Raw genomic sequence first — 26932 nt, 5'->3', positions numbered from 1 at the left:
TGAAATATGATACTTTGGCTAGTTTGGCTGCGACCACACACTGCCAAGATTCAGAAGGATTTAGTTTTTCTTGACCCTAAGGATTTAGATTGAAACGTCAATTTATTTTCAATTGTTTGACTATTTAACGGTACACTTGAGGCTAAATTAATACAAGGTCGAATATGAAATATTCCTTGTTCTTCAGTCCCACATCATTTCTCTTACAATAGCTTCAATCAAGCGCATACAAATTTTGGGACATGATCTCAACCGCACGTTCGATTTCCTCCTCCGATATAACCAACGGAGGAACAATCCTGACGACATTTCCTTTCCCTGCTGTCAAAATCAGAAGACCCGAATCTCGGCAAGCATTGACCAGTGAATTAGCGGGTACATCGAGTTCCACTCCTATGATAAGCCCTTCGCCTCTCACTTCCTTCACGTGTGAGTTTCCTCCAAGTTTCTTCACCAGCAGGTCTTTAAAGTATCGACCTTTACTTGAGACACTGGACAAGAAAGAGGGATTCGATACTTTATCAACAACTGCAATGGCTGCATTACACACAAGAGGGTTGCCTGCAAATGTACTTCCATGATCTCCGTAATTTATGGTCGTTGCAACTTTTTCAGTCACTAGCACCGCTCCAATAGGTAAACCACCAGCTAAAGGTTTTGCCACAGTCATTATGTCAGGAGTTACGTTGAATGCTTCATAAGCCCACATAAGACCCGTTCGACCCAAACCACATTGAACCTGGGAAATGAACCAGTTGAGGCAGAACCAATTGGCAAAACTACAAAAGTAGAAACAAAAGAAGAAAATTTGAGATGAATTTTGGAGGAAAAGTAGAGTACATATATACCTCATCGAAGACAAGAAGAGATCCAGCAGCATCACAAGCAGTGCGCAGAGATTGCAGAAACTCTTTTGTAGCAGAGTAAATCCCTCCTTCTCCTTGAATAGGTTCCACAAACACTGCAGCTATCTTACCTGAGCTGATAAGGTCTGTGGCCGCTTGAATGTTACCGTATTCCAAGAATGTTACACCTGGCATGATGGGCTCGAAAGGAGTTCTGTATTGTTCTTTGCTTGTCAAGGCAAGAGCTCCTAAGGTTCTACCATGGAAGCTGTTTGTAAAGGCGATGAAGCCTGTCGCAACTTCTTTGTCTTCAGGATGGGTGAACCTCTGAAACTTTCTTGAAAACTTGATGGCTGCTTCGTTGGCTTCTGTTCCAGAGTTACAAAAGAATACACGGTCTGCGAAAGAACTTGCCACCAAGCGTTTCGCCAGGTCTATCTGCAGAGAAGTTAAAAAATTTCAGATTTTAGCAATGTATATGACGTATTATATATGAGCATGAAGATACACTAAGATCATACATTGATGTCAAAAAATTCTCTTATGTAAAAATTAGCAATGTCCAGACTTTTGCAGATACATTTCTATGAAATAGCACTGAGAATTGGTGTTGGGGTTTACTAGAGGAGATTCACGCATTGTCAAGATCAGGAATGTCACATAATTATCTATACAAAGACTAAACTTTTACTGGTGTAACTACTAAGTTGTCCTATAATATCATCCTAAAACACTCTCAATGGCTGGAAATAAAAGAAATCACAGAGCATGAAACCTCATCTACAGAGCGAGATCCAAGTGTAAGTAGTAAATAATATTAACCAGTGAAGCTGACGGATAGGCACCAATATATAGATGTGTATGTGTGAGTGAGCATGTTTATTGCTTCAAAGAAATCAGAAATACTAGCACTTAGAAAAGAAGTTTCTCATAGTTATTTCTTAAGGAAGGGAATAGAGAAACCATCCAATTTGATGAAATCTCAGAGTGAAAGAACACATACATATAAGTAGAAGACTAATTCCACATTTCCTAGCATCTTTCAATAGGTCATACCTCAATCACACAGAGGATAAAAAAACAACGGAAGTTTCAATCTTTCGCCACAAGTGACAAAAATTTCAGTAAATTGCAAATTTTACTAAAACATGGGATTCTCCAACCATCACAACAGAAAGAATCTATACCTGAGGAATGGTATAATAGACATTGCTGACATGGGCAAGAACAGCAGCTTGCTCAGTGACAGCACGAAGCCAATCAGGATCTCCATGGCCAAGAGCATTCACAGCAATTCCAGATGCACAATCAAGATACTCTTTCCCTTCTGGATCAAACAATTTACAACCTTTCCCACTTGAGAGCACCACCGGAGCACGCGCATAGGTACCCACGAGAACTTTGGCTTCCTCTTCGATCACCTTCTGGCTCACACTTGCTTTTGCCGACACCCCAGCTTGCTCCCCTGCTTTGTTGTTAGTCAATACGCTCGCAATCCGACCATTGAATCCGATCCGGGTCCTGATCATCGGTCGATCAAATCGACGGCGTAAGAGGCCAATCTCCGATGACGGCGCGCGTGGTAGGGTGATCTGGCCAAGAGACGACGCCATTTTCGTCTGGTGAAATATCACTTTCGTTGTTTATGCGTCCGGTGACAAAAACTGAAGTTTAAATCTTATTAGGGTTTTAAGGCTACTAACGATTTATTATTATTACTTCAATAAAATTAGAATTTCGTTATTACTCTCACTCAAGAGTAAAGACAAATGTGTTTCAGTGAGTATTCATTCCTATAAACTGAAATTAGCAAGAGTTATGAAGGCTGCGAGAGACACATATTTTATATAGTCCTCGGTGAGACGGTGAGAGTTACAAAATAGTAAAATGTTTTGTAACATGTTACATTGATTATAAAAGTCGATGTAATCTTGCAATACATCTTACCAGAGAGATAAAAATAAAAAAAGAAGAAGAACAAGTGTACATCTATTATCTATGTAGATAATTACATCTCATTCTAAGACAATGGGAGACAGATAAGAATCATTTAGGAGAATGTCAGCAAAAATCTTACTACCAGGCTAAAGAAGAAAATATGTCAGACAACACGTGACCATAAACTCGAACCACTTCACACCTACAGGCGAATCTTCTTCAGCGTCCACGGGAAATGGGGTGAAGGATGATATATATATAGGATTAATCTACGTTCTTCATATTCATATAGTTACTACCAGTTAAAAGAAAAGAACATGTTTGTGGAAGGAGGTATAGTGGTATAGTTTTTGTGCTGGGAAAAACAAAAGAATGATCATCTCGCCCGTTCAGCAGACAACTTCAGGGCTCGGGTCGTTATCTATAGGCATGTTTAGGTCAGGGAGCAAGAAGGAGGAACCTTGTTCGAAAGCAAGTTTGCAGGATAAGGCAGATTGTGATTCAGCCTGCATACATATATAATATATGATTGAGTTACATGTTTTATGTTCTGTATATAATGAATGAGTGACTGTTTAGAAGAGGGAGAAAGATGGGCTCACCTTCATCTTCTTTAGAGCTTTGTTTCTTTCTCTTTGTTGCTCAACCAAATCGCGCATACCTGCCAATTCCTGATTCAAGAGAAGGAATAAACGAAATCTAAGATTAGAACGTGGACTTGGTATGCAGAGATATATGAAACAAGGCCAAAGTGGAGGTTATACATTTTTCAGGCCGTTACTTTCCTTCAAGAGCATGATCTCTTCTTCTTTAAGCTCAGCCAAAGTCTGTCAACAATCACACATTCATTAATTAGAAGAAAAAAGAGGGTTCGAATCGTCTAAAATGTAAACCATATCCGTCCTAATTTAGAAAGAAAAAAAAAACCTAAAGCGGAGCTTAGACAACATGTGTCGACAAATTTAAAACAAGCCATGACCATGAACTTGGTCACAATTGCTCCATGTCTGGGCTAAAACTAGTAACATTATCTTAAACAGTGACAGACTCTTAAAGAAACAATATCTTTTGTGTTATTATTACCTTTTTCTTTCTTGATCTCTTCAAAAGGGTGGTTGTTGCTATTGTTGTTATTGCACTCGTTTGAGAAATCTGGACACCAAAACAAAAACAGATCAGATTATGGCTTAAGACACACAACACCACCAGATAAAGCTAACTAAAATAATCAATAATCACACCAAACTAATACAATAAAAACAATTTTAGTTTTGTATACTATATCATTTTTATAAAGAAATCACAACACCTACCGTTACAAAGAGACTTTAGAGGCACGATAGAGTGGAAATAAAAGAATCATCTCATCAGTATAATGACAAATATAACAACTATAACTTAGAGATCCTAAATTTCAGAAGAATCTTCTTGGTCAACTACTTGTGCCCCTCAAAGGGGAAAAAAAAAAAAAATAGAAGAGCAAAAATATTTAGTAAAATTTTAATTTAAAAAAAAACAGACACGTGAATGGAGCGTGACTTGTGAGACTTTAACGCGTGTGTGTTTGGTCGTCACATTCACACGTCATGCTTTGCCCTCTCCTCCAACCCAAACTAGTGTCACGTATTCTCCATACCACCACCACTTGTCCCTATTAACAATTTTTTTTTTATTAAACCCAAAAATTCCATTTATTTTTTTCTTTTGAAAAAGTATTTATTTTTTTCTTACGACTTTTACTACGGTTTTTCAAATTTATAAACCACCGATCAAAGTCAACTTAAGTATCAGAAAACAAATCTTAACTAAATTTTGCGAAAAAGTAAAAAAAGTACAAAAAGGAACAGACTAATACTCTTCTAATAAGACTGATGAGACCAAAAAAATCCTACGGACAAAAATAAGAGGGAGCCAGCCAATACGTTGCAACAACTGAGGACTTTGACCAGTAAGAAACTGAGTCCTTAAGACTTTACTGTCGACTGCGGCACATCAGATAACTGCCCTCCCCACTAAACCCTACCACACACGTACCTAATCCACTCATACTCTCTGATCTTTAAATTCAATTCCACGAAAACGCCTCCCAAACCTCCCCTCTAATTTGTATAAATAACGCCAGCGATCATCTCTCGCATTGACTTATATACCCTTTATCGTGTGAAAGAGCTCATCCGATGACAAGGGTTAATTTCGGGCATTAGCATCGTAATGATATTGAATGTGTTATTAGCATTGAAGTCTACAACGCTGATTTGACCCAAAAAGACCTCTCTCCCTTGAGGTGAGGGCTTTCTAGTCTTTCCGTAAAGTAGACTAGAGAGAGAGAGAGAGAGATGCACAAAAGTGGGAAAACGTGACTCTTTTTGTTGCAAAAGAGCAAAAAAAAGCAGAGATCACCGAATTGAAAATATATGGAAGTGTTTCCAAGAAGACAACCAAAGAAATAGAAGAGAGAAAGAAAAACATGAGATTGCCTAAATTGGAGTTGTGTCCACCAAGGTGGAGGGGTATTTCGGTCAACAAAAAGTCGGTGTACCTACATGATGATCAGCTTAGGAAGACGATCGTGGATCCTAAATTGACGAAAATACCCACAAGCGAACAACTAAAAACGTCTCGTCATGTGGGTAAAGGGCAAGGGCATAATAGGCAATAGATCAACCAAAACGAACAAAGAAAAAAAACTCGACAGAAGTATTATCACGAAAAAGGAAAAAAAAAATAACATGACAGTGCAAAAACGCCGCATCACGAGGGCTATATACACGCAAAAACAACACATACGAGCGTCGAGGAGCTTTCAAATCGGATAGGCCAACAAAAAAAAGATCGAGCGAAATGACCGGACAAACCTTAGATCTAGCGGCCTCAGAAGGTTTTACGGCGGCACTAGACTCCTCGAGACCTTCCACGGTGCCGCCGCCGCCGCTAAGAGACGTGGCACCGCTCCAGGAGAGTGGAGTGGTGGGGCTGGCACGCGTCTGGTCTCCTTTCTTCGATCTACGTTGACGCACGCTCCATTTCAGCTTGAGAGGGGACGCCTCGACGACGCTCTTCTTCGGTTCGGAGTGGCGGAGACAAAGCAGCGCCTCAGCCACCAAGGAATCGTCGGACATGGCCACTAGAATCCAGTTTTCACCGGACATAGTTGAAAGTTAAGAGAGAGATAGAGAGAGAGAAAGAGATGGTGGCGAAAAAGTAGAGAAGAAGAAATCTCTGTGGCAACAAAGGTAATGGGGGGGGGGGTGGATTTGTATATATATATATTGAGTCTTTTATTTTGCACAGTGTATTTATATTAATGGGAGATTGCAAAAAAAGAAACTTATATATTTTTTATATTTCTCTTTCTTGATAAGTGTAGGACCCTCTTGATAACATACGTGGCATAGACCATTTGTGGCAAGCTTCTTTTATTTTTATTAATCGTGTGTTGGAATGAATGTAAGATATGTTTTACATGCGCGAGAATCAATCCAAACTGAAACTGTAGTAGTTGTTCAAAGTTTGGAACTTCCCATAGTGATTTCGTTAGTTTAAAGATGCTATTGTTGTAAAACATGAGTTTGGAAAAAGAATAGGGATGTCTTGCTAGAAAGAAACAACTAGCTACAACAACATTAGAGTATTCACACGCACGAGACATATTCTCTATTTCTAGAAAATACACATAGTAGTATTTTTATGTTAATTTATGAAAATATGGTCGAATTTGCTATTTGGATTGCTGAATTTAGTTTTTTTTTTGGTTACCCTTGCATTGATGACTATTCAATTTCTTGGTCACCTCAACTCCTTCCTAACCGAATACTCCCCGAGTATGGAAATATCCAAGACTGTCATCATTTATGCTAAGGTAATAGGGAAACTCTAATTTGTACAAAAAGAATAAATATTGAATTAATGGAAGGTGTTTTGGAGATATACCGTATTTAATTTACATAGGCAAATTTAAAATGGGGAAGCAAGGTCTATGTTGAAACAAAAAAAAAATAGAACCATACATACCAATAGCCATAGGGTTTGAATTTCTTGTATTAGACACGTATCAGTTAAAATGGAGTAGTTTGCAAGTGTTTTTTTTGTTTGAACACCAAAGTGTAAAGAACACGTGTCGTGAAAATGTATTCTTGCAAATACACTGTCTTGGTTAAGAAGGGTCAGTATTCGTATTAGTAGAACACATACGTACGTCTCTCTCTCGAAAAAGTTTTATTTTATAGTTCCCGATTGTACGAAAAAGCTAGTCAGTGAACTAACATTTTTACTTTTCGTCGACACGGTAACATGATAACACGGTATCATCTGCTATTTTACTGAAATTATTCGAATTTCATCTGAACCGGATGTAGCATTTAAGAAAAAATTGCTACATACACAGGTCAAATACCTTTTTTTTTTTTTTATGTTCCTTAAATACATGTCACACCAGATAATGTAATCTAATGTTTAATCTTAGTTAAAAATATAAGAATGCCTAAGAACAAAAAGACCTGGCGAATCGAACCTTCTGACCTCACTTACGTAAGGTTTACTCATCTCAAGTGAGTCAGTAATGATGATGATGATAGTTACTAGTAGTAGTTCCCATTTGACTTTCACTTTTACCGAAAGGGCGAAAAGCAAACAAACCGTCGGCCGTCCCTTCTTTCGTATCCGGTTTACTTAATCGCCAGATCAATTCCGGTTTAATAGATAACCGAACGGAGACCATCATTTGCATTTCTCACTTGAAACGGCTCCTCCATGTTCATCATCTACGCTGCGACGGTACACACCCACAAAACCCTAATAAAAGCTTCAGGAGCCGCCAAGATCAGTTTCAATGGCGCTTCATCTCGCCAGACCTAAGCAAAGGCTACATTCTAATCCATCTCTCATTCACCTTTTCTCAACCTCCTCCTCTTCCTCTTCGTCATCTCCTCAAGACGGGAACGAATCTAGCGAACATCGCTCTCAATCACCGTCATCTTCGCCTCCGTCGGATTTCAAAATCCCTTCATACTTCAGTGGTATCAAAAGCAGCCTGAAACAGAGTCAGCCTCAGGATGGGAGGAGACAGTTCGCCAGGTTCGATGGCAAAGCTCAAAATCCATCGCCGTCGCTCTCCGGTATCCAAATCGGCGGCCGAATTCAGGAAATCAGGAGGAATCTGAACGAGTTCCGAAGCAGAGAAGCAGCTCCGCCGCCTAGGGATTGGCAGGATGTTTACAAACAGAATGTGTTATCGAAATCTGGAGATTCGTATGGGAATCGTAAAATCGAGGGGACGTCATTTGCAAGAGTAAAGGAGAACTTAAGGCAGATGAGACCACAAGAAGGCAAATGGGCCAGTTTATCTGGGTTACAGAACACTATGAAGACGCAATTCAATACAAATCTCCGTTCAAATGTAATCGGAGGAGAAGGATTGCCACATTCAGTCTTCGCGGAGGAATTAGAACAAGGGAACGACGACGCTGAGGAGATGAAATCGGAGTTTTACAAGAGTTATGATCCTTACGAATTGGGAGAGAAGCTAAGATTGCATAGACCAGAAGGAAAGAAAGAACAAGGTTGGTTCTCACTACAGGAGCTGAATCAGAGGCTTGTTAAGCTTAGGGCGATGGAAGAGGAACATGCACAGAGAACGAGTTCAGCGCATCCCTCAATCGTCAAAGAGTTGAGGTCTGAGATTCAAAAAGCCAAGGCTGCGGAAGCTCAGAAATCTGCACCCTGTAGGTTCCGAGCCCCGACCACTCTCATTAGTCTTTCCTTGTGTGTATGTATAATTGAATGTTTTGTTACAATCTCAAACACTCTGGTGTGATCAAGTTGCTTTACAGTTCGACAGTAAAGTGTTGGTTTTTTTTTTTTTTTTTTATGCTTTGGGGATTTTGAGGTTGTTGCTGAGTTCTTGATTTTGATTTGTTGTCGCTTGTTGTGATTTTGATTGGAAGGTTAATTTGCTTGCAGTTCAGAAATTTGATATTTGGGGAGTCTTAGATGGCACCCCTAAGTATAAGCTCGAGCCTCCGAACGAGCAGCTAGTTGAAACTGTAAGTCTTTTTTCTTCTCGATTCTCAACTATTATAAGAATTTTTGGCATTGATTATGTTAATATGCATGTGTAAATTCAAAATGCAGTATTTCCATCCGGATAACATGTCTTCTGCGGAGAAGATGAAAATCGAACTTGCAAAGGTCCGGGATGAGTTCAAGATGTCAGAATCAGATTGTGGTTCTGCACGTGTTCAAGGTAACTGAGATGTTTTGATCAAAGGTGGCTTTAGCTATTCAATATCATTTACATTTCTTGAGGCTACATTTAGCAGCTAAACAATAGGTCATTGCAGTCGTTGTTTTTGAGGACAAAAAATGTCACAAATTGCTGGTTTAGTGATCTTTATTATTTTTCCTTTCTAGTGGCACAACTGACCACTAAGATCAAGCATCTGTCCTCTGTTCTACATAAAAAGGTAATCTTTCTATCTGGAGCTACCTGCTGTGGTTTTCTACGGTAACCTGATCTTGCATCCTTATAACCTTAGGACAAGCATTCGCGAAAGGGACTTATAGCAATGGTGCAGAGACGGAAGAAACTGTTGAAGTACATGAGACGAACGGACTGGGATTCTTACTGCCTTTCACTGTCAAAACTCGGCCTTCGTGACAACCCAGATTACAAGTGTTAAAATTTTGTGCAAGTGACATCATAGAATTGTGATCTCAGTACTCTCTCTTTGTTCTTTTCATTTTGGCAAAAGAGATAATGTGGGTTCTCTTATCAAATCATATTGGGGAGGAAAGTTGTTCTATTAGAGTTTATTGTTGCAGGCTGTTTTGGCGAGTAGAGAACAAAAAAAGTTGTGGGATATTACTTTCTTTGACATTGTCTTTATACTTGGAATGTGATAATAATAAACTTACTTCTCGAACATATCTTTCTCAAAGCTTCTATCTTTACTTCCAGTTTATCTTCTTCGACCTTAAGGTTGATGAATCTTCATCAATGGCTTTTTTACCAAATAAGGATTCAAAGTTCAAAAGTCAGCGGTGGTTTATTAGAGTAGAGACTAAACCGTTACTTTAACCCGGTTATCAACTGTTGTAGCAACCAAAATCGGTTCACATATAACCGGAATAAAGCAATTGAAAACTTTAGGGGTTTATTTACAAGTTTCCCGGTTTCACTTCCACTTCATCTTCTTCCGTTATTGAAAACAGAACAGTCATGGCGCTTCATCTTCTCATACCAAAACAATACAAAGGTTCCACTTGAATCCAATTCTGATCCGTATTTTCTCAACGTCTACATCAAGACTACCCTCTCAATTACCGTCGAACTCCTTTACCGAGAAACCTCTCGTCGATCAGCCGAGGAATCCAGACGATGTGTTTGACAGGTTTGCTATTCGTCGATATCTGAGAGAGCAACCTGTAAGTTTACTCCTTTTCAACTCGTGTCTAGCGTTTTAGTTTGTCATAACGATTAGTCTAAATTTTCCATAGACTGTTTTGGTTGATTTTGATAAAGAATATAAACTGGCTTGTTATGTTGGATTTGTTGTTACCATTAAGAAATATGGCATTGGTATGTTGTTAAGCTGATACTTTGTGCATCATTCTAGGATGAAACACAAAGCCAAGTTGCAATAACAGAGCTTCCAACGGAAGAAAAACGGAGGAAAGCTGGAAGACCCAAGAAGAAACAACTAGTAGAGCTAGAGCAGAAACCAAAGGACGGGAGGCAAAGCAGAGCTGCAAGTATAAGCGGATCCCGAATGAAAAAGTTAAGTGGTTTGAGTAGCTCTTCACGAAATGCACTCAAAAATCATCCAGATTACATATGCAGTGTGACACAGGCAATGGATGTTTTAAATGGTCTTTCTAGAGTGAAGAAGTGGTCGCAGATCATCTTATGGCTGATGTAGCTCACCGACAAGCCTTCTTAACATTCTCTGTTCCTGAGGATATGATTCGGTATTTGAGGTATAAGACTCAGAAAACGGAAAGAGACTGACTGATATATATACACACCTTGGTTTATGACATTTCGATGATCCTTACTTTCATGTTTTTCCTTTTTTTTTTTTTTTTTTTTTTTTTTTTTTTTCTTTTCACTTTTTGTTATTTCTCTTTGCTTTGATTTGCAATGTTGTGTTACTTCTATCATTGGAAGATAAACAATAAGAAGATGTTTGAACATTTGAAATAAACAAATAAAATCCAAGCCTGCCTTTGGCTGGACGATTTATTATACATGTAAAGTGGGGAAATGAATCCGAGTATCCGACTTTATCAGCTCAAATAATCAGTCCAGTCAATGTGTCATCATCCCTTCCATTGACACGGTATGCTATAGAAAGCAACTCAGAAGAATCGTGGGAGATTACACATCCATGACGGAGCAAGAAATTCTGAAGTTTTTCAGTTGGAGAAAAACCACATGGCGGTACGATTTTCCTAAGAGATGGATTAGCGAAAACCATCCAAGTGAAAATTCCATCATCAGCTTCACAATACTTAAGATTTATCTCTCTTAAACGAATGCATCTCTGCACAACTTCCCTCACCCCTTTTGAACTCACATTCAAGCATCCTTGAAGATCAAGATGCAACAACCCTCTACATCTTTTGCTGATCATATCTAAGGCTTGGTCGTCAATCCAAGTTCCACATGCTCGCAAAGACTCCAACTTTGGAAGCTTAAAGTCTACTACACCAAGACTCCTTATCCCAGTGCATCTGCTGATATCCAAAGATCTTAGATCGCCACAGTTCCTCCAAACATGAAGAATCCCATCTCTAGTGATGCCAGGACATTGCGCGACGGCAAGACTTTCTATAAAAGGGCAGTGGCGTGATATCCTCTCGAGACACTCGTCACGCAAATTGTGGTTTCTAGATAGGTACAAGAATTTGATCCTTGACTTGATATCCAGTTCCTTGTCATAGTCTTCCACTCCAAAATTCGTGCCTTCCATAATCATGCACCTCAGGGAAACACATCTTTCGATGATGGTAAAGAATGATAAACCAGTTAACTTGGAACAGAAACTAAGGTTCACAAAGGTTAAACGCGGAAAGAACATCGCTAGTTTCACAATCATATTATCAGAGAGGAAATTAGCTCCATTAAGGTTCAAGTGAAGCAGTGTTTGGTACTTAGAAAGCAAGTACGATAGGCCATCAAAAGTAAAACCCTGGCAATTGGAGAGAAGAAGCTTCTTTAGAGGCAACTTGGCATCAGCAATGAAACAGAGCAACTCATCGAATAAAAACGAATCGGAGAGATCAAGGTCAACCAAACGACGAGCAAAGCGGAAAGCATCGCTTGGGAGAGACTCCCTGGGCCTCAACCCGATTCCGTTGATAGCAAGAGACTCTAAGTTGCGGGAATTGTGTAAAAGGAACTTGATGGAATCAGAGGAAATGAAATCACAGTCACGGATGATGATTTCTCTCAAGAGAAGACAGTTACGAGAGAGAGCAATCAAAGATTTATCAGTGATGAAACTGTTACCGGAGATATTAATCTTCAACAAACCCTTGAGATTTGAGGAAAGACTGATAACCCCAGAATCAGAGACTTGGCTTGGAATCGAATTGGGGTAGCTTATGTCGAGCTTCTCCAGGAACGGGAAGCTCTCACCGATGGAAACCAGATTGCTATCTTGAAAAGCCCCAACTCTGGAACATTTCAATTCCTTCATCTTCATCATCATCATCATCGTCGTCGTCCCCGATTTTGACTCAAAATCTGGGAAACACCGCATCTGCGACACATCGACCGATTCGAGATCTAAACCGGAACGAGAAACCTGGAGAAGAGTCGAATTGAGATCGTGATGGAAGTCGAAGAACCTGATACGCTTCAAGTTAGGGAAACGAAGGAGGTGACGATCGAGCGAAGGAAGAGTTCGATCGGTGATGACGAAAGTAGAGCGGACGCGATTGATGATGGAGAGTAACAAGGTCGATACAACTGAAACTGATTCCAGGAATCGATGGTCATCTTCTTCCATAGCTTTGCAGATCAATTCCCAACATTCTTCTGGTAAGTGTATATCCATCTTTTGATTCTCTCTCGAGATTTGCTCAGCTCAACAGAGAGTCTCAAAACTAATGTTATAGATCTTTTCTTCTCCGCTGACTTTTTTAACCTTACATCCCGATTTTAAATTTCATACTTGGGCTTATTCTGGCCCAATATATCATATATAAACCACTTTATTTATTAAAGGCCAATAAATACGCCATTCAAAATTTCAAAACTGGGCTTGATCTGGCCCAACAATAAATCTAAGTTGTTTTTTTTTTTCAACTGTAGGACTAGTCAGTGACCACTTGTGTCGGTAAATTAAAGTTGACTAGGACAGACATAAGAAAGTTCACATGAATAATGCTCATACTTTTTGGAGTTTTGTGGTCTCTTGTATATTTTTCAAAAAGAAAATATATTTATTGGATTCACTCTTTAAACCACGACTTGTCGTTTTGTTCACTAAAATCCCGCATGAATTGAATTCGCGCAGTGACCCAATCGAATCATTTGGATTACTGTGCCTCGATGCAAACAACACTATCCAGAAGATTACACAATCCATTCTCTATATTCTTCTCCTCTAACATCACATCATTATCATTATACTACTCCATATGTGTCGTTGAGATTAATGTTTTAAAATATTTGTTGTTGAGATTAATGTTTTAAAATATTTTTTTGTCCCACAAAAATTGATATTTTATATAAACTTTAAATAGTAATCATTAAAAATATTTTAAATTTTGAATTGTTATTAGTTTAAAATTAAATAATAATATTTTTTGTTTTCTTAAAATGTATTTAAACTCAGTAATCATTGTTTTCTTAAAATGTGTAAAAACTTATAAAAACATCAATCTTTTAAAGATAGAGAGAATATTATTTATAAATTAATAATATAACATGATCCAATTATATATAAACAGACAAATTTATTAATCTTATGATGAAAGATCTAATTCTAAAACTTGTATAAAATTCAAACTTGCAACTATAACAATTTATTTACTTTAATTTAAACTTCTTTATAAAGAAGTAAAGGACTAACGCTTTCATAGAAAATCTTTTTTTTAGTACTTTACGTATAAAAAGGTTTAATTTTTTGTTTGTCAACTATATAATAGTAGTAATAAACACACCATCATCCATCATCTTGCCTTGGGATGTTAAATTTTGTAATGTAGGACAAGATAAAAAAAAAAAAGATTCTCTTGAATGGGGAAGAAAGAAACTGTGTGTTAGCTGCTACACTAAACACCATCTCTCTCCATAATTCCCACGTCTTATCACCACGTCTGGGGGGGGTTGGGTTTGGGGTCGGGGTTGGGGTTTCTCTCTCCTCAGGCGGCACACACTTAAAAGTTAAACCTTTTTTCCACCTTTTCATAACTGCCACATGAAGACCAAACACCAAAAACTTTGTCCTTCTCTCTGTTTCCCAACTCCAACAGTGTCTCTTGTCTCCATCTCCTCCCAGACAAAAAGATAATCTCTAGATTTCCACCATAAAGAGTAAAGATAGACGAAGAACAAGAAGAACACAAAGCAGCTTCATCTACTAATCTTCTCTCTATTATTTTATTTTTGTCTTTTCTCTGCATGTTTGTTTGTGTGATACCCAGACAAATAAAAAACTTTATGTCTCACCTTCTTCGTCATCTGCTGCTACCCATTTGGGTTCTTGTTGGTTTCTCCTTCTTCTCCATTGCTCTTGCTACTAATTCACAAGAAAAATCTTCTGTTGTCTACGTTTCTGGTACTTCCCACGAAATCCCCATTTCTCAGGCTTCTCCACGAATGGTAGCAGCTCAATCCCCAGGTACAACTTATTTGCCCCCCCCCCCCCCCCCCCCCCCATTCTCTGGACGTTGAGTGATTGAGTCTTACTAGTTCTTGAAATTTCCGTTATGGTTTTGCTGAAAAATTGCTTTAAAGGAATTGAATTTAGTTGAATCGATTACTGTTTGCCGAATGAAAACTGCAAACTTTCCGATAATGATGCAATTGCTGAAAATCAAATTTCATGTTATCTGACACTGATAAGAAAAAAACTCTTGACCTTTTTTTAAATTTTACTTATGCTCAGGACCTCCCATAGTTAAAGTGGTGCTTCGCCAGGACTTGAACAAGAAGATTCTAATTGCTCTTATAGTCTCATCAACGCTCCTCTGTGTCACAGTCATGTTCCTTTTGTATCTATTGCTTTGGAGGTACAGATATATGAAGAACAGCTTCACCGGGATCAAACACAAATCTGGTATTTTAAAAGTTTTATCTCTCTCTCAAACCAATTGTAGTTTCTTGGTTTTTTCACTACTCTTTTATTACACTATGGCTTATCTTGGTGCTTTTTGGTTTATCTGAAGATTCGGTGAAGAGTGTATTTACAAAGCCGATTGTACACAAGATTGAATCTGTGAGGAAAGGAACCATACCTGTGTATGAGTATCAGTTGCTGGAGTCTGCAACAAACAAGTTCAGCGATAGTAATGTGTTGAGCCGAGGTGGTCGAGGATGCCTTTACAGAGCTTGTCTTGATGAAAAGTCCTCTGTCACTGTGAAGAAACTTGATGGTGGTGGGGAGACAGACATTGAAAAACAGTTTGAGGTTTGATTGGTTTTGACCCGTAAGGTTTCTGAGAATCGAACCTGATCTCACTCGGTAAAACCATAACTAGTTTTTTCTTGTTGATTTATGTGCAGACTGAGGTAGATTGGTTGGCTAAGATCAAGCATCAGAACATAGTTTCCCTATTGGGATTTTGCGTATATCGCCAAACGAGTTGTATTGTGTATGAGATGATGCAGAATGGGTCTTTGGAGACTCAGCTCCATGGTAAAGGGATATATATATGATCCAAATTTAGGCAACTTCACTTCTTTTTGTCATCTGATATTGAGATTTATTTTTGCTTGTGGATGCTTACAGGGCCTAGTCAAGGTTCAGGTTTAACTTGGCAGATTAGGATGAAAATAGCTGTTGATATAGCAAGGTAAAGTGTATTATTGATTGATCATACTTTCAAACATTTAGGGAACAGTTGCGTGTCATCATCAACAAGAAGAATTTGTTATGTGCTTACAAAGTTTTTTTTCTCTTTTTATAAAGAGGATTGGAGTATCTTCACGAGCATTGCCATCCTCCGGTAGTTCACAGAGATTTGAAATCATCTAGCATCCTTCTAGACTCAGATTTCAATGCAAAGGTAAAAGAGAAAATGAAAGTATGACTTAGAATTCTTCTTAGGAGAGAGATATTTGTATTATTCTCCATACAATATGAGTTTGTAAGGATCTGTTGCCACCATTTGCTTCTCTTCAGATATCAGATTTTGGGTTTGCCATGGTGTTGACGACGCAGAACAAAAACCTGAACAGAGCTTCCGAGTATCTTCTTGATGGTAACTAATATTTTTGAGTTCTTGACATATGCCAACCGAGAGATACTCAAATTATTCACTATCTATTCATATTGCAGGGAAAGTTACAGACAAGAATGATGTCTACTCATTTGGAGTGATTCTCCTCGAACTTCTTCTCGGGAAGAAATCAGTGGAGAAACCGTCTTGTGAACCAGAATCCATCATAACTTGGGTACATTCAAATCATAAATTTTCACGAGAGAGAGTCACTTTGTTATCCTCTGGGATATGAATTCTGAATTTTGTTATATTTTTCTTTGATCAGGCTGTACCTAAGCTGAGTGATAGAGCTAATCTTCCCAATATCTTGGATCCTGCAATCAAAGGAACCATGGACTTAAAGCATCTCTATCAGGTCAGCTTCATCAATATTCCCATTTTTCTTCACACAGATGATGTTACTACCTATCCTATTTGGCCAAATACTGAAAAGCTTCGTTTCTTTGTTAACTCTTTCCTCTCTTGATCGAATGTGAACAGGTTGCTGCGGTAGCTGTGTTGTGTGTACAGCCTGAGCCAAGTTACAGACCACTTATAACTGATGTCTTGCACTCACTCATCCCACTCTTACCAGTAGAACTCGGCGGATCATTGCGGATTTTGTGAAAAACTTTCCCTTTTTTTTTTTTTTTTTTTTCTAAGCCTTTTCTGACCAATGTGTATGTGTATGTAACATTTTTTTCTTCTTTCTTTTGTTGGTTCTTCTGAGAATTTATTATTATGTGTTTCAACTTTGATCACTACTTAAAAAAAAAAAAAACAAATCAAATCGGTATACAGAGGTTTTTCACAAATGGAACCGAGGAGACCAAAAAAAAAAAAAAAAAAAACTTGTTTAATTTAAAAAAAAAAAAAAAAAAAAAAAAAAAAAAAAAAAAAACAGAACAAACGTTGACTGACTTTTTTGCACGGGCAAATGAATGAACCTTATCCGTCCGTTGCTGTCGTCGAGATCAACGATATGAATGAATTGGTTATCGGTTTCCAAAGAGATTGAAAACACGCGATGAAAGAAGATGGAGGATCGGGTAACGAAGCAGAGGATTGGCAAAATAAACCCATCAAGAAGAAGATCTTTCATCAGTCTCAAAGATATTCCTCCTCTCGATCCATCTTCTATCCCCGCCCCCTCCTCCTCTCTGGTACTACTATACATATTCCTCTCAAAGATTCTTTCTTTCTTTCTTTCTTTCTTTCCTTTGCTATGAAATTGATCATTTGGGGGGGTTTTTGAAAGAGATGACTCGATCTTTCTGTGTTTCTTTCTATTTTAAGATTGTTAATTTCTGTGAGTTTTCATCTTGAATTCATTTGGCTATAATTAAGTGGCGAGAGAGGGTTATTGAAATATCTCAACTTTTTTTTTTCTTCTGTCTGATGCAATAACGAATCTTTGTTTGTTAATTTCGACTGTTTTTTATTTTGGGGTTTGTTAGAAGCCAAGAGCAATGATGATTGTGCAAGATGATAATGTGGGGATGCAGAGTTTCGATGAGAAGAGTGAGTTAAAGAAGCTTATAGATGTGAATGAGGAGGAGGTTAAAGAAGACAATGCCTTTTCTTCCTTCTCTAACATTCAGATTGATCCTAACAGCACAAGAAGAAGTCTCATAAGCATTACACAGGACAAGAACCTTCTTCTTCCTAAACCAGAGGCAGAAAACACCACCAAACCGATATCTTAAGGTGCGGTTTTTTCTTCACCTCTTTATCAAAGTAAAGAGATAGAGTCATCATCATCTTCTTGTTTTTACTTAGAATCTCGCAACTCTTTAAGGTTCAGTAAACTTTTGTACTGATTTTTGCTCCATATGGTCCAGATGAATCTAAGAGAGGGTCAGCGAAATCGGTATTACACGAAATGTGTGCTTCCAAGCGTTGGAGACCTCCGGTTTATGAATGCTGCAAAGTTGATGGACCTTGTCATATGAGATTGTAAGTGAACACCTTACTCTTACCTGCTGCACTTGCTTCTGTTTTTAATCACACCCTTTTTTTTTTGCATGAACCTGGTTTTTTTTTTTTTTTTGGTTTAGCTTTACATACAAAGTTGTGGTTGAGATTAGAGATTCTTCAGGGAATACTGTTTTGGAGTGTTTTGGGGATCCCAAACGTAATAAGAAAGCTGCAGCTGAGCATGCAGCGGAAGGAGCGCTTTGGTTTCTTCACCATGCAAGGCAAAACCAGTCAAAGCCGGATCAGTAAATCATCATTTTGTCAGATTAATTTATTGGAGAGAGTTTGGTATAGTTTTATCTACTTTTAACTAGGGAAGCTTAAACGATATCCTTATCTATGGGTTGTAGTAATAGTTTTAATCTGTGTCGAAACGAACTGCAAGTGATTGTTTTAATGATTACATTTTCTCTACTTTTTATTTCAATCCTTGTGCCATTATTATATGTCTCCTTAGTAAGGAGTCCTTTATGTTGGTTGATTAGTGAATGCCAAGGAGTGCCAAAACACACACACACACGGGATTGAAGAAGATTGATTTGTATTCTTTCAATTAGGAGTTAATGTCCACAGAGCTGAAGTCTTGGTTGCGAGACTCATCCAAGAATAAGTGAAAGCTTTGAATATTTTTTCGCGGACGAGAGGGAGAGATAACCTGATTACTGGTTTCTTATTTTTTGGTTTGATGCATTTTCCTTTTGGCAGGTTTAAAGACCAGAAGAAGAAACTCAATGGTGGAACAAGAAGAAATAATTCTAAGTAATTGTAAATTCTTATTAGCTTTGTTAAGGCAAAAGAAAAAAAAAAACAAGAATATCTCAAAACAAATAAAGCAGCCAACAGCCACTGCTTATACAAGAAACCTCTTTTTTTTGTTTTTTCTCTCTTTTTGCAGTATTTTCTAATGATCGATGAAGGTGGTTTATTATTCAAATACTCTTGTGGTTGGTAAAATTCTAAACTAAACTGAGTAACACACACTTGTTTCTGAAATCACAGGGTGTAGTGTTGCTGGATAGCCTCGATGTCAAGTCCCTTCTGCTTCACTACTGATTCCACGTGACCTTTCAAGGTATGACGCTCTCTTAACCTGAAAATTACAAGAAGAGTAAAAAATTTGTAAGGCCATATTCTGAGGAACACAATGTTATGGACTAATCAGTTACTTGAGCGTTGCCTTGCGACTTCAGCCCGTCTCTTGGCCTGATCTGCAATCTCTGAAAGTTCTCTGTAAGTGCTCTTGTCGTTGAACATGTCTGAGCTTTGATGAGCAGGCTGCAATCCGTGAAGGGTACGTTGAGCTTGTGCCCATTGTGCTTCCCTCTCTCCTTTTCCGTAGTCTTTCTTTGACGTGAAAGCCGTCTGCACAAAAGGACCTAAGAGTTAGCAACAGCAATGCCAAAGAAAAGACTAGTTGTGTTCTTCTTCTCATTATGTTATCGGTCTCCTCAAAAGCGCACCTTGTTCTCAATGACATTATCCCAAGCTCTACCACTTAGTGAATATCTGATGATGAACTTGAGGATATCCAATGGGATGTAAGTAATTATAGTGTAGAGCCAGATAACTCCTGCCCATCCCCACCCAGTACCTCTGATTCTTGCAAAATCCCAGTTTGCGTACACGGCTATGAGAGTAGCAATCTAATTAAGTCAAGAAACAAGAACAGTACGTCAGTACATTGAGGCTTCTTCTTCTTCTTCTTACATTATTTATTTGTATTTAACTCACCAGCTGAGCTATTAAAAAGGCAAAGATCAACCAGAAGCCAGGACGTTCAACATATGACCAGCTACGTGACCTTGTGACAAAGATAAGCGCCTGACTAATGATACTAACTTGGAGGTAAATAGCTGATGTGAGCTCGTGCGGATTGCCACTGATAGGTCTCACCCCAAACTTTGCCTGTACCAGCAACAAACTGATGATCAAAGACACTTACTTGAAAGATCCTCATAATAGTAAGGTAGAGTCCTCTTACCGAGAAGAAGTCAGTGCTCTCTGCAGCCCAGAAGAAAACGACTGTCATGACTGCTAGGTAAGTGCCAAGAACAACGCCGGTGGCAAATATCTCTTTGAGCTTCCATGAATCAGGAAGTGGAGAAGGCTTTACTCTGTCCTTTGCTATCGTCATGATAGTACCATCATTCAGGATTGCGATTACCAACACCATGAATGGTGAGAAGTCGAACTTCCATATGAGTGCCAGAAGCAGAAATCCCATGACTACTCGGATTGTGATGGAAACTGCATAGATTGTGTAGTTCTTCATTCTCTGGAAGATGGCTCTGCTCGTTAAGACAGCACTAACTATGACACTGAGACCTGGCTCGGTTAGTACAATGTCAGATGCACTTCTCGCTGCATCAGTCGCGTCAGCGACAGCTATTCCAATGTCAGCTCTCTTGAGAGCCGGGGCATCGTTCACCCCATCACCAGTCATGCCACAAATGTGCTTCATCTCCTGGAGCCTCTTAACAATCTCATACTTGTGTTCTAATCAGACAGATGAAACAGATTCATTGGTGAGAAGACATCAAGAGAAAATGTTTTACATTACGTTTGACTGTTATTACCAGGGAAGACACCGGCGAATCCATCAGCCATCTCGATGAGTTCATCAACAGGAAGGCTAGATATCGATTCATCCTTCTCCTGCCCAAGTAGAGCAGAAGAAGGATACATGTTGGTACCCATACCAAGCCTACGACCAGTTTCCTTACCAATGGCGAGCTGGTCACCAGTGATCATCTTGACATTAACTCCGAGATCAAGGGCACGCTTGATTGTCTCTGCACTGTCATGTCTTGGAGGGTCAAAGAGAGGTAACAGACCAAGAAACTGCCATGGCTCTCCAGGGCTGTTCTTGTCTTTCTCAGAGACAGTCTGAATATTCAAAATAGGAAACAGAGCTTTTAAAGAGAAAGAAGCACACATGCATGAATCCAAAAGTTATGGGATTGGCACTAGCTAAATCTTCTTACCTGTCTGCCAACAGCAAGAGAACGAAGTCCTCTGTCAGCAAACTTGTCAATGATGTCATGAGCTCTCTTCTTTGCATCCTCCCGAAGGTTACAGAGCTCAATGATCTAAAAGTTACAAAGAACAAATCAATGGGAAAGAACTTGAGAGAATAAGGACATAAAGAATATGAATTCAATTAATTATTACTTGCTCTGGTGCGCCTTTGCTGACACGGTGCCAGTTTCCATTAGCGTCAATGTAAGTGATAGCAGTGCGCTTATCCACGGGGTTAAACGGAAAGAAATGGACTTCAGTGATGCCCTCTCTTGCTTCTCTGGGATCTCCAAGCATTCCTACAATGCAAGCATCAATAGCATCTTGGTTTTCAACTCTAGAGGCTCTTGCTGCATTCACAAGAAGCTGATCCTTGTCCAAGTCTTTGACAAAAACCTCAACCATGCTCTTGTCAACCGTAAGCTTGTTGAGTGTAAGAGTTCCAGTCTTGTCACTACATAAAACATCCATTCCAGCCATTTCTTCAATTGCTGTCATTCTCTTAGTGATAGCTCCTTGCTGGGAGAGACGGTGAGATCCAATGGCCATGGTGACAGACAAAACAGTCGGCATTGCAATAGGGATTCCTCCAATGAGAAGCACCAGAAGGTTGTCGATTCCATCTCTATACGCACGGTGCTGAATAGGATACATCACAACAATCTCGATGATCATACCTATCCCGATCGAGCAGATGCAGAAGTTACCAATCGCAGTCAACACTTTCTGGAAATGGCCTTCTTGGTTTGTGCTGTCAACAAGATGAGCAGCTTTGCCGAAGAAAGTATGAACACCCGTAGCGATCACAACAGCTTCTATCTCTCCTTGCTTGCAGGTGGAGCCTGAGTAGACTTCTTGGCCAGGATTCTTGGTTACTGGTAAAGACTCACCAGTGAGAGCAGATTGATCAACCTTGAGAGGATCACCGTCCAAGAGACGACCATCTGCTGGAATAATGTCACCCAATTTGATGCTCATAATGTCTCCGGGAACCAATATAGCTGCCTCTTGCTCGTTCCATTTCCCATCTCGCAGAAGCTTTACAAGGATTTTAAAATGATAAATGATATATCCCCAATTTTGATATAACGTAGAGCTAATTAAGAAATTGTATATAACTTATACTTTGGTTTTGGGAGCTAGACCGGCCATCAAAGCGGCAGCGGCATTTCCGGCGTTGTTTTCTTCAATGAAACTAATCGTAGAGTTGATGATTAGAAGAACCGTGATACCCACGAAATCTTGCCAATCCGGTGGCCTTCCCTGCAGAAGGAATTTTACAAAGTTTAGAAAGATGGATGATCCCAAGTGTGTGCAAACTGCAAAGAAGGAAGGAAAAATAAGAGAGGAAGTAAGGTAATATAAGGTAAGGTGATATACTCCTCCGTTGGCCAGGGCGATGGCCATAATAGCAGCCAACTCCATGACCCATGAGAGAGGGTTCCACATAAAACCTAAGAACTTCAAAACCTTGCTTTCCTGTGTGGATTATAAATAATATTAAGGGGTTTAGATGCCGTTTCTTGGGAGTGAAGAAAAGCCATGAAATATATGTTTTTCGAAAGTCTATGTATGCCTTTTTCTCTTCGAGCTTGTTAGGACCGAAGATTTCGAGCCGAGTTTGGCCTTCCTCACTGGTGAGTCCTTCCCTTGTACATCTGAGCTGCGTAAGGACCTCCTCGATCGGTATTTTCTCCTGTTCAAAACCGAAAATTAGCGAAATGGAGGTAAAAAAACGAAAAAAAGAGTGGGAGAGAATTCGTAAGCAAATGTAAGTTACTTACAAGATTGATGCCTTCGTTCTTGATATCGTCCCAGCTAGAATCTTTCCCTGCCGCCATATTGTGCGTTCAGAAACAGGGGTGTTTTGCTTCTTTCTCCTTTTCTTTTTTTCACTCTCTTTCTTTCTTTTTTCACTCTTTTTCCAAAAGTTTCTCTCTGTGGCAGTATTTTTCTTTTTCAAACTGAAATTTTCTCTCAATCTTATTTTCTTTTCTGTTGTTCTTATTTTAAACGAAACAGAAGAACAAAAGGGAGAAAAACAAAAACAAATTATTATTATTTATATATATAGAATTGAAGCGAAATTGGAGTTGAAGATGGAGTGGGTTATATAGGTAGGGTTAAGAAGAGAGTTTGTAAGCGAAGGAAGAGGCGCGAGTTTTTCTACTTTTGGACAATGTCTTGTGTCTCTCCCAGTTCCTTCGCTCACTCCCCCTCTTTCATCTCCTCTTTCGACTAATCAACTGCCAAGTGTTTCCTTCCTCTCTCTCTCTCTCTCTCTTTTCTTCACTAACTAACTTTAGAAGAATATGCACAGACAGACAAAAACATCAGTCGTCGTTTCCTAATATTAAAAATCTTTTAAATAAACACTTGCTGCTATTATTTTTATTCGAGTTGCGCAATATGAACTATATAATAATATTTGATTATCGAATAAGGGAGCACTAGAAAAGTTCCTAATACGATCGGATGAGATAATGATGAGTGAGATAAGAGGGTTCCATATTTGAGCCAAAGTCAAAACATCGGAAAATTTTACTATATGCCAAGTGTCATCAACTAAGTATTAGACAACGACGTCCAACGAATTATAGAAGCTAAACAAAATCACAAATCCGACTAAGCAAAGTCTAAGCGACGTCTCATTTTCTGCCAGTTGCTACTCTTGGCTTCGCCTTCACCTCGTTTTCCTGGAATATTCATTCAAAAACAATTGCATCGGTTAAAATACAGCAGACTAATGTTTTGGAAAAACATAATATTCCTATTAGGATTGACCAACACACCTGTGGCAGGTGCAAGAATATGCTGCTTTTTGCAGTTGCCGGGTTGTGATTCTCTGCACCTTTGCTCCAGTCATAGCAAGCCTACACAATACTCATTTGAATTCTTTCATTATATATCTTCTCAATGTTTTGCAAGCCCAAGACCATTTCAATTTTGCAGATAATAAATAAAGTGAAACCAAACAAGATTTATATCATACCGCATATGCATATATCGAGCCATCATGGTTGAACGAACTGCAAGGAATTGGCTGATTGCACCTCGCCATAGCCTGACATTTGTGGACAACAGGATACACAATTATCAGATGTCTACATAGACAAAGAAGAAATTCAATCAAAAGTACAGATGCAACGTGAACATACCTTGAGTCTTTGTTTACTATCCTTGTCCCAGAAATTGAAAGCACCATCAGAGCCAGCAGTAGCAAAAGTTCCATGTACCTTAAATACACAACAACTCAAACAATCAATTTCATCACTCAGACCCTCAACCATTGTGCTCAAGGCTTAAGACTACACAAAGAGTATAACAACAGAACCATAAAGCTTACCGGGTGGAAATTCAGGGAGTTCACAGAATATATCTCGTTCGAATCTCTGTGGCATTTGAATGTAAAGTTTTTGCCCTGTTGAGAATCATCCAGATGATGGACACCAACCCGCCCCTCAATTGAACCAACCTACAGAGCGCATTGGGTCTGGTTAATTTTCATGTTTAACACTTTTTGTGATCTAGATAGGATTTGAAGATGTGACTTATAAAAACAACAAATATCAATTTATATTGTTTACTAGAAAAAACCTATACAACTTTCACGAGATTAAATAAATGTTAGCATCTAACGAACAAGCTAATTCCTCTGACCTTGAATCAACCAAAACACAACAGAAACTATATAAGAAGACTTACCAAGAATCCTTGCTGATCAGGGAAGGCAGTAACACACCTCGTCTGGTACTTTAGCGGAGATTGGATTCTCTTGAACTCAGTCTACAATTTACATAAGAGAAACTGTTAATCTAAAGGTGAAAGCCTGTTTATGAGTCAGAAGACTGGGAGACCTATTCTTTGTAAGATGGCATATGGACATCTATAACTTTTCCAAAATGTTGATGCTAAATAGATAATGAATTCATAACATTCATAACACTCAGAAACTCTAATGCGCAAGTTAGAGTATGGAGCAACAAGGAAAAATTCTTACCTGAGGATTTTGCAAGTTGAAGACTATCAGATTTCTATCGGCAGTTCCGACAACCATCAGAGGATGCTTTACAGACAATGCATAACATTTATCTGGAAGTTGTTGGGTATGCACAGGGTTTTGCTGTCTTGTGTCCCAATATCTGGAAGGTAAACCAATACACATCATTAGATATATGGCACAATATAAATTAATCAGTCAACATTCTATCATTTGCAACAGTTCGTCATAATAAATAATGAACAATCATTCTTACTTCAAAGTTCTATCCCAACTTCCAGTTGCGAGAAGGTTCATTCCGGGGATCCAAGCCATAGCTACGATAGGACCCTCATGCATAGCAACAGTTACAGGTTGACCACCAGACAACAAGGGCCACATTTTCGCTTGCTTATCACATCCACCGCTGAAGACTGTGGTTCCATCATCTTTCCAAGCAGAACACAGAACCTTCATCACAAGAAAAGGAAAATATAAAGTCATCAGATTCAAAAATCTAAAAGAAAAGAAAGCAAGAGAAGAAGATAGAAAGCAATAGCATATTACCGGCTGATCATGCGATATTGATGCTTTCGGAGCACTGGCTATAGAGGCTCCACTACGGGATATCTCCCAACATCTCACCTGCAAAAAGAAGAAGCAAACTCACATGTTACAACGTATATATATATATAAATGTCCAGATTTCAGTGGGTGAACATGAAAAAGTGCAGAGAAACTGAACCAAGACATGTGCTCAACAAGATTACTAGGACTAACAAGTACATATTTAAAGTTTTAAACCATGGAAAAACAAAGGAGCCAAAGAACTAAGAAAAAACCTGATTGTCCCATGAAGTGGCCACTAGTATATCCGCTCTTGGACTAAAACTCAAGCTCGAAATAGAGTCCCCTGGTGACGGAGTAACCTACAGGAACACGAAAACCTTTGTAAAATTTATACTACAAATAGAAAGACGAGCTTTAAACAATAACCCAGATACACTGCAACCATCACGAGTAAACGTATAACCCCTTCCAAGAAGAAGACTTCGATGTTAGCTTTCTAAATCATTGATTAGATACATTATAGACAAATCTCACAACAATTGAACTAAGCCGGAGAAAAGAAAGTTAAATAAAAAAAAAAACCCTCCCATCGATCTCAGCCGTAAAACCCTAGAACACTAACGGCAAGATTCAGTCAAGATTAAAACGAAGGATCTTAAAACCCTAAAGCGAACAGCCCAACGCAAAAACACGTACGGATTACAAGTGATCTCATGAATCAGACCGACCCACACCCTAAATACAAAAACCTCGACAAGCAAAATAATCAACCGCCATAGAAACCGAGAGAAATAGAAAAGAAAATACCTCGTAGGATTTGTTAGGGTTACTGTTTGCGTTAGCGGCCGCACCAAAAGTAGCCATTATCGCGAGCCCGAGGTCGGATTAGCTGTTAAAAGTTCAATTACAGGAGACAAAATCACATATAAGTAATGCTTCTCTAAAAGATTTATCAGAACGGAAATCGAATCGAACGAGAGAATAAAAGAAACAAACCTAGAGAGAGAGAGAGAGGTCCCTCGGAGAGTTAAGTCTTTCCCGGTGAGCAGAAGAGGAGGGAAAACAAAGTTAGTCGGAAGAGAGAATGGGGCGAGCGACAAGTATTTATAAAAGTCACTGCGTCACATTGACGTCCGGCGAAGCGTTAAAAGGACGCTGGGATTAGAAAAGGAAA

At 38.9% G+C, this 26932-nt stretch overlaps 8 protein-coding genes across 9 annotated transcripts; 3 read left to right on the top strand and 5 right to left on the bottom strand.

Moving 5' to 3' along the window:
• Positions 1-83: 83 nt before the first annotated feature.
• On the bottom strand, positions 84-2690 carry LOC104752460 (acetylornithine aminotransferase, chloroplastic/mitochondrial). Its single transcript, XM_010474601.3, has 3 exons — positions 2033-2690; positions 849-1283; positions 84-739 (listed from the first exon to the last, which is right to left on the bottom strand). The coding sequence occupies exons 1-3, from the start codon at positions 2456-2458 to the stop codon at positions 215-217; spliced, it is 1386 nt and encodes a 461-aa protein (XP_010472903.2). The 5' UTR covers positions 2459-2690; the 3' UTR covers positions 84-214.
• Positions 2691-2725: 35 nt separating this feature from the next.
• On the bottom strand, positions 2726-6155 carry LOC104752458 (uncharacterized). The gene is made up of 5 exons (XM_010474600.2): positions 5639-6155; positions 3867-3935; positions 3548-3610; positions 3386-3454; positions 2726-3289 (listed from the first exon to the last, which is right to left on the bottom strand). The coding sequence occupies exons 1-5, from the start codon at positions 5930-5932 to the stop codon at positions 3173-3175; spliced, it is 612 nt and encodes a 203-aa protein (XP_010472902.2). The 5' UTR covers positions 5933-6155; the 3' UTR covers positions 2726-3172.
• A 1237-nt stretch (positions 6156-7392) lies between these two features.
• On the top strand, positions 7393-9703 carry LOC104752457 (uncharacterized). Its single transcript, XM_010474599.3, has 5 exons — positions 7393-8503; positions 8742-8824; positions 8913-9024; positions 9192-9244; positions 9317-9703. Exons 1-5 carry the CDS (start codon positions 7612-7614, stop codon positions 9458-9460), a joined length of 1284 nt encoding a protein of 427 aa, XP_010472901.2. The 5' UTR covers positions 7393-7611; the 3' UTR covers positions 9461-9703.
• A 1245-nt stretch (positions 9704-10948) lies between these two features.
• Positions 10949-12913, bottom strand: LOC104754049 (uncharacterized). Its single transcript, XM_010476210.2, has one exon. The coding sequence runs from the start codon at positions 12839-12841 to the stop codon at positions 11072-11074; it is 1770 nt and encodes a 589-aa protein (XP_010474512.2). The 5' UTR covers positions 12842-12913; the 3' UTR covers positions 10949-11071.
• Positions 12914-13960: 1047 nt separating this feature from the next.
• On the top strand, positions 13961-17010 carry LOC104754048 (putative receptor-like protein kinase At1g80640). Its single transcript, XM_087490944.1, has 10 exons — positions 13961-14632; positions 14900-15070; positions 15180-15421; positions 15517-15649; positions 15743-15806; positions 15923-16019; positions 16136-16214; positions 16292-16407; positions 16501-16590; positions 16716-17010. Exons 1-10 carry the CDS (start codon positions 14413-14415, stop codon positions 16839-16841), a joined length of 1338 nt encoding a protein of 445 aa, XP_087347070.1. The 5' UTR covers positions 13961-14412; the 3' UTR covers positions 16842-17010.
• A 20-nt stretch (positions 17011-17030) lies between these two features.
• Positions 17031-18618, top strand: LOC104752456 (ribonuclease 3-like protein 1). The gene is given in 4 exon segments (XM_010474596.3): positions 17031-17377; positions 17672-17921; positions 18056-18170; positions 18272-18618. Coding segments are annotated over 4 exon segments (660 nt in total). The 5' UTR covers positions 17031-17251; the 3' UTR covers positions 18441-18618.
• A 326-nt stretch (positions 18619-18944) lies between these two features.
• LOC104752455 (ATPase 9, plasma membrane-type) lies at positions 18945-23528 on the bottom strand. 2 transcript variants are annotated; one of them, XM_087490942.1, is made up of 12 exons: positions 22994-23528; positions 22786-22905; positions 22590-22688; positions 22335-22472; positions 21363-22247; positions 21176-21280; positions 20768-21077; positions 20173-20687; positions 19923-20096; positions 19652-19834; positions 19369-19553; positions 18945-19281 (listed from the first exon to the last, which is right to left on the bottom strand). In XM_087490942.1, the coding sequence occupies exons 1-12, from the start codon at positions 23048-23050 to the stop codon at positions 19185-19187; spliced, it is 2868 nt and encodes a 955-aa protein (XP_087347068.1). In that variant the 5' UTR covers positions 23051-23528; the 3' UTR covers positions 18945-19184. The 2 variants fall into 2 exon arrangements, with proteins under 2 accessions (XP_087347068.1, XP_087347069.1); XM_087490943.1 differs by having other exon boundaries at positions 19358-19553; positions 22994-23292.
• Positions 23529-23720: 192 nt separating this feature from the next.
• Positions 23721-26930, bottom strand: LOC104752453 (protein RAE1). Its single transcript, XM_010474590.3, has 12 exons — positions 26755-26930; positions 26566-26647; positions 26031-26117; positions 25756-25833; positions 25466-25659; positions 25210-25351; positions 24915-24995; positions 24556-24684; positions 24368-24445; positions 24202-24273; positions 24002-24082; positions 23721-23905 (listed from the first exon to the last, which is right to left on the bottom strand). Exons 2-12 carry the CDS (start codon positions 26620-26622, stop codon positions 23858-23860), a joined length of 1047 nt encoding a protein of 348 aa, XP_010472892.2. The 5' UTR covers positions 26623-26647; positions 26755-26930; the 3' UTR covers positions 23721-23857.
• Between the last annotated feature and the right edge of the window lie 2 nt (positions 26931-26932).

Source organism: Camelina sativa, chromosome 16 (genome assembly GCF_030686135.1).
Source record: "Camelina sativa cultivar CO46 ecotype springtype chromosome 16, ASM3068613v1".
NCBI classification, from domain to species: Eukaryota; Viridiplantae; Streptophyta; class Magnoliopsida; order Brassicales; family Brassicaceae; genus Camelina; species Camelina sativa.
Note: the sequence above shows the minus strand (reverse complement) of the source record. Positions and strands in the feature narration are given on the sequence as shown.

What these genes read in the sequence shown, in the direction of transcription:
- LOC104752460 (XM_010474601.3), bottom strand. Translation starts at nt 2,458, where the DNA reads ATGGCGTCGTCTCTTGGCCAGATCACCCTACCACGCGCGCCGTCATCG. An exon ending in TCTATTATACCATTCCTCAG is followed by an intron (nt 1,284 to 2,032) that starts GTATAGATTCTT and finishes ACTTCTCTGCAG; the next exon opens with ATAGACCTGGCGAAACGCTT. An exon ending in CTCTTCTTGTCTTCGATGAG is followed by an intron (nt 740 to 848) that starts GTATATATGTAC and finishes TTCATTTCCCAG; the next exon opens with GTTCAATGTGGTTTGGGTCG.
- LOC104752458 (XM_010474600.2), bottom strand. Translation starts at nt 5,932, where the DNA reads ATGTCCGGTGAAAACTGGATTCTAGTGGCCATGTCCGACGATTCCTTG. An exon ending in CTGAGGCCGCTAGATCTAAG is followed by an intron (nt 3,936 to 5,638) that starts GTTTGTCCGGTC and finishes TTTGGTGTCCAG; the next exon opens with ATTTCTCAAACGAGTGCAAT. An exon ending in AAAGTAACGGCCTGAAAAAT is followed by an intron (nt 3,455 to 3,547) that starts GTATAACCTCCA and finishes CTCTTGAATCAG; the next exon opens with GAATTGGCAGGTATGCGCGA.
- LOC104752457 (XM_010474599.3), top strand. Translation starts at nt 7,612, where the DNA reads ATGGCGCTTCATCTCGCCAGACCTAAGCAAAGGCTACATTCTAATCCA. An exon ending in AGCTCAGAAATCTGCACCCT is followed by an intron (nt 8,504 to 8,741) that starts GTAGGTTCCGAG and finishes ATTTGCTTGCAG; the next exon opens with TTCAGAAATTTGATATTTGG. An exon ending in ACGAGCAGCTAGTTGAAACT is followed by an intron (nt 8,825 to 8,912) that starts GTAAGTCTTTTT and finishes TTCAAAATGCAG; the next exon opens with TATTTCCATCCGGATAACAT.
- LOC104754049 (XM_010476210.2), bottom strand. Translation starts at nt 12,841, where the DNA reads ATGGATATACACTTACCAGAAGAATGTTGGGAATTGATCTGCAAAGCT.
- LOC104754048 (XM_087490944.1), top strand. Translation starts at nt 14,413, where the DNA reads ATGTTTGTTTGTGTGATACCCAGACAAATAAAAAACTTTATGTCTCAC. An exon ending in TTCCGAGTATCTTCTTGATG is followed by an intron (nt 16,215 to 16,291) that starts GTAACTAATATT and finishes TTCATATTGCAG; the next exon opens with GGAAAGTTACAGACAAGAAT. An exon ending in CAGAATCCATCATAACTTGG is followed by an intron (nt 16,408 to 16,500) that starts GTACATTCAAAT and finishes TTCTTTGATCAG; the next exon opens with GCTGTACCTAAGCTGAGTGA.
- LOC104752455 (XM_087490942.1), bottom strand. Translation starts at nt 23,050, where the DNA reads ATGGCGGCAGGGAAAGATTCTAGCTGGGACGATATCAAGAACGAAGGC. An exon ending in CCTTTTTAATAGCTCAGCTG is followed by an intron (nt 19,835 to 19,922) that starts GTGAGTTAAATA and finishes TGACTTAATTAG; the next exon opens with ATTGCTACTCTCATAGCCGT. An exon ending in AGACGGGCTGAAGTCGCAAG is followed by an intron (nt 19,282 to 19,368) that starts GCAACGCTCAAG and finishes TGTAATTTTCAG; the next exon opens with GTTAAGAGAGCGTCATACCT.
- LOC104752453 (XM_010474590.3), bottom strand. Translation starts at nt 26,622, where the DNA reads ATGGCTACTTTTGGTGCGGCCGCTAACGCAAACAGTAACCCTAACAAA. An exon ending in AGTTGGGATAGAACTTTGAA is followed by an intron (nt 25,352 to 25,465) that starts GTAAGAATGATT and finishes TTTACCTTCCAG; the next exon opens with ATATTGGGACACAAGACAGC. An exon ending in CTGATCAGCAAGGATTCTTG is followed by an intron (nt 24,685 to 24,914) that starts GTAAGTCTTCTT and finishes TGCGCTCTGTAG; the next exon opens with GTTGGTTCAATTGAGGGGCG.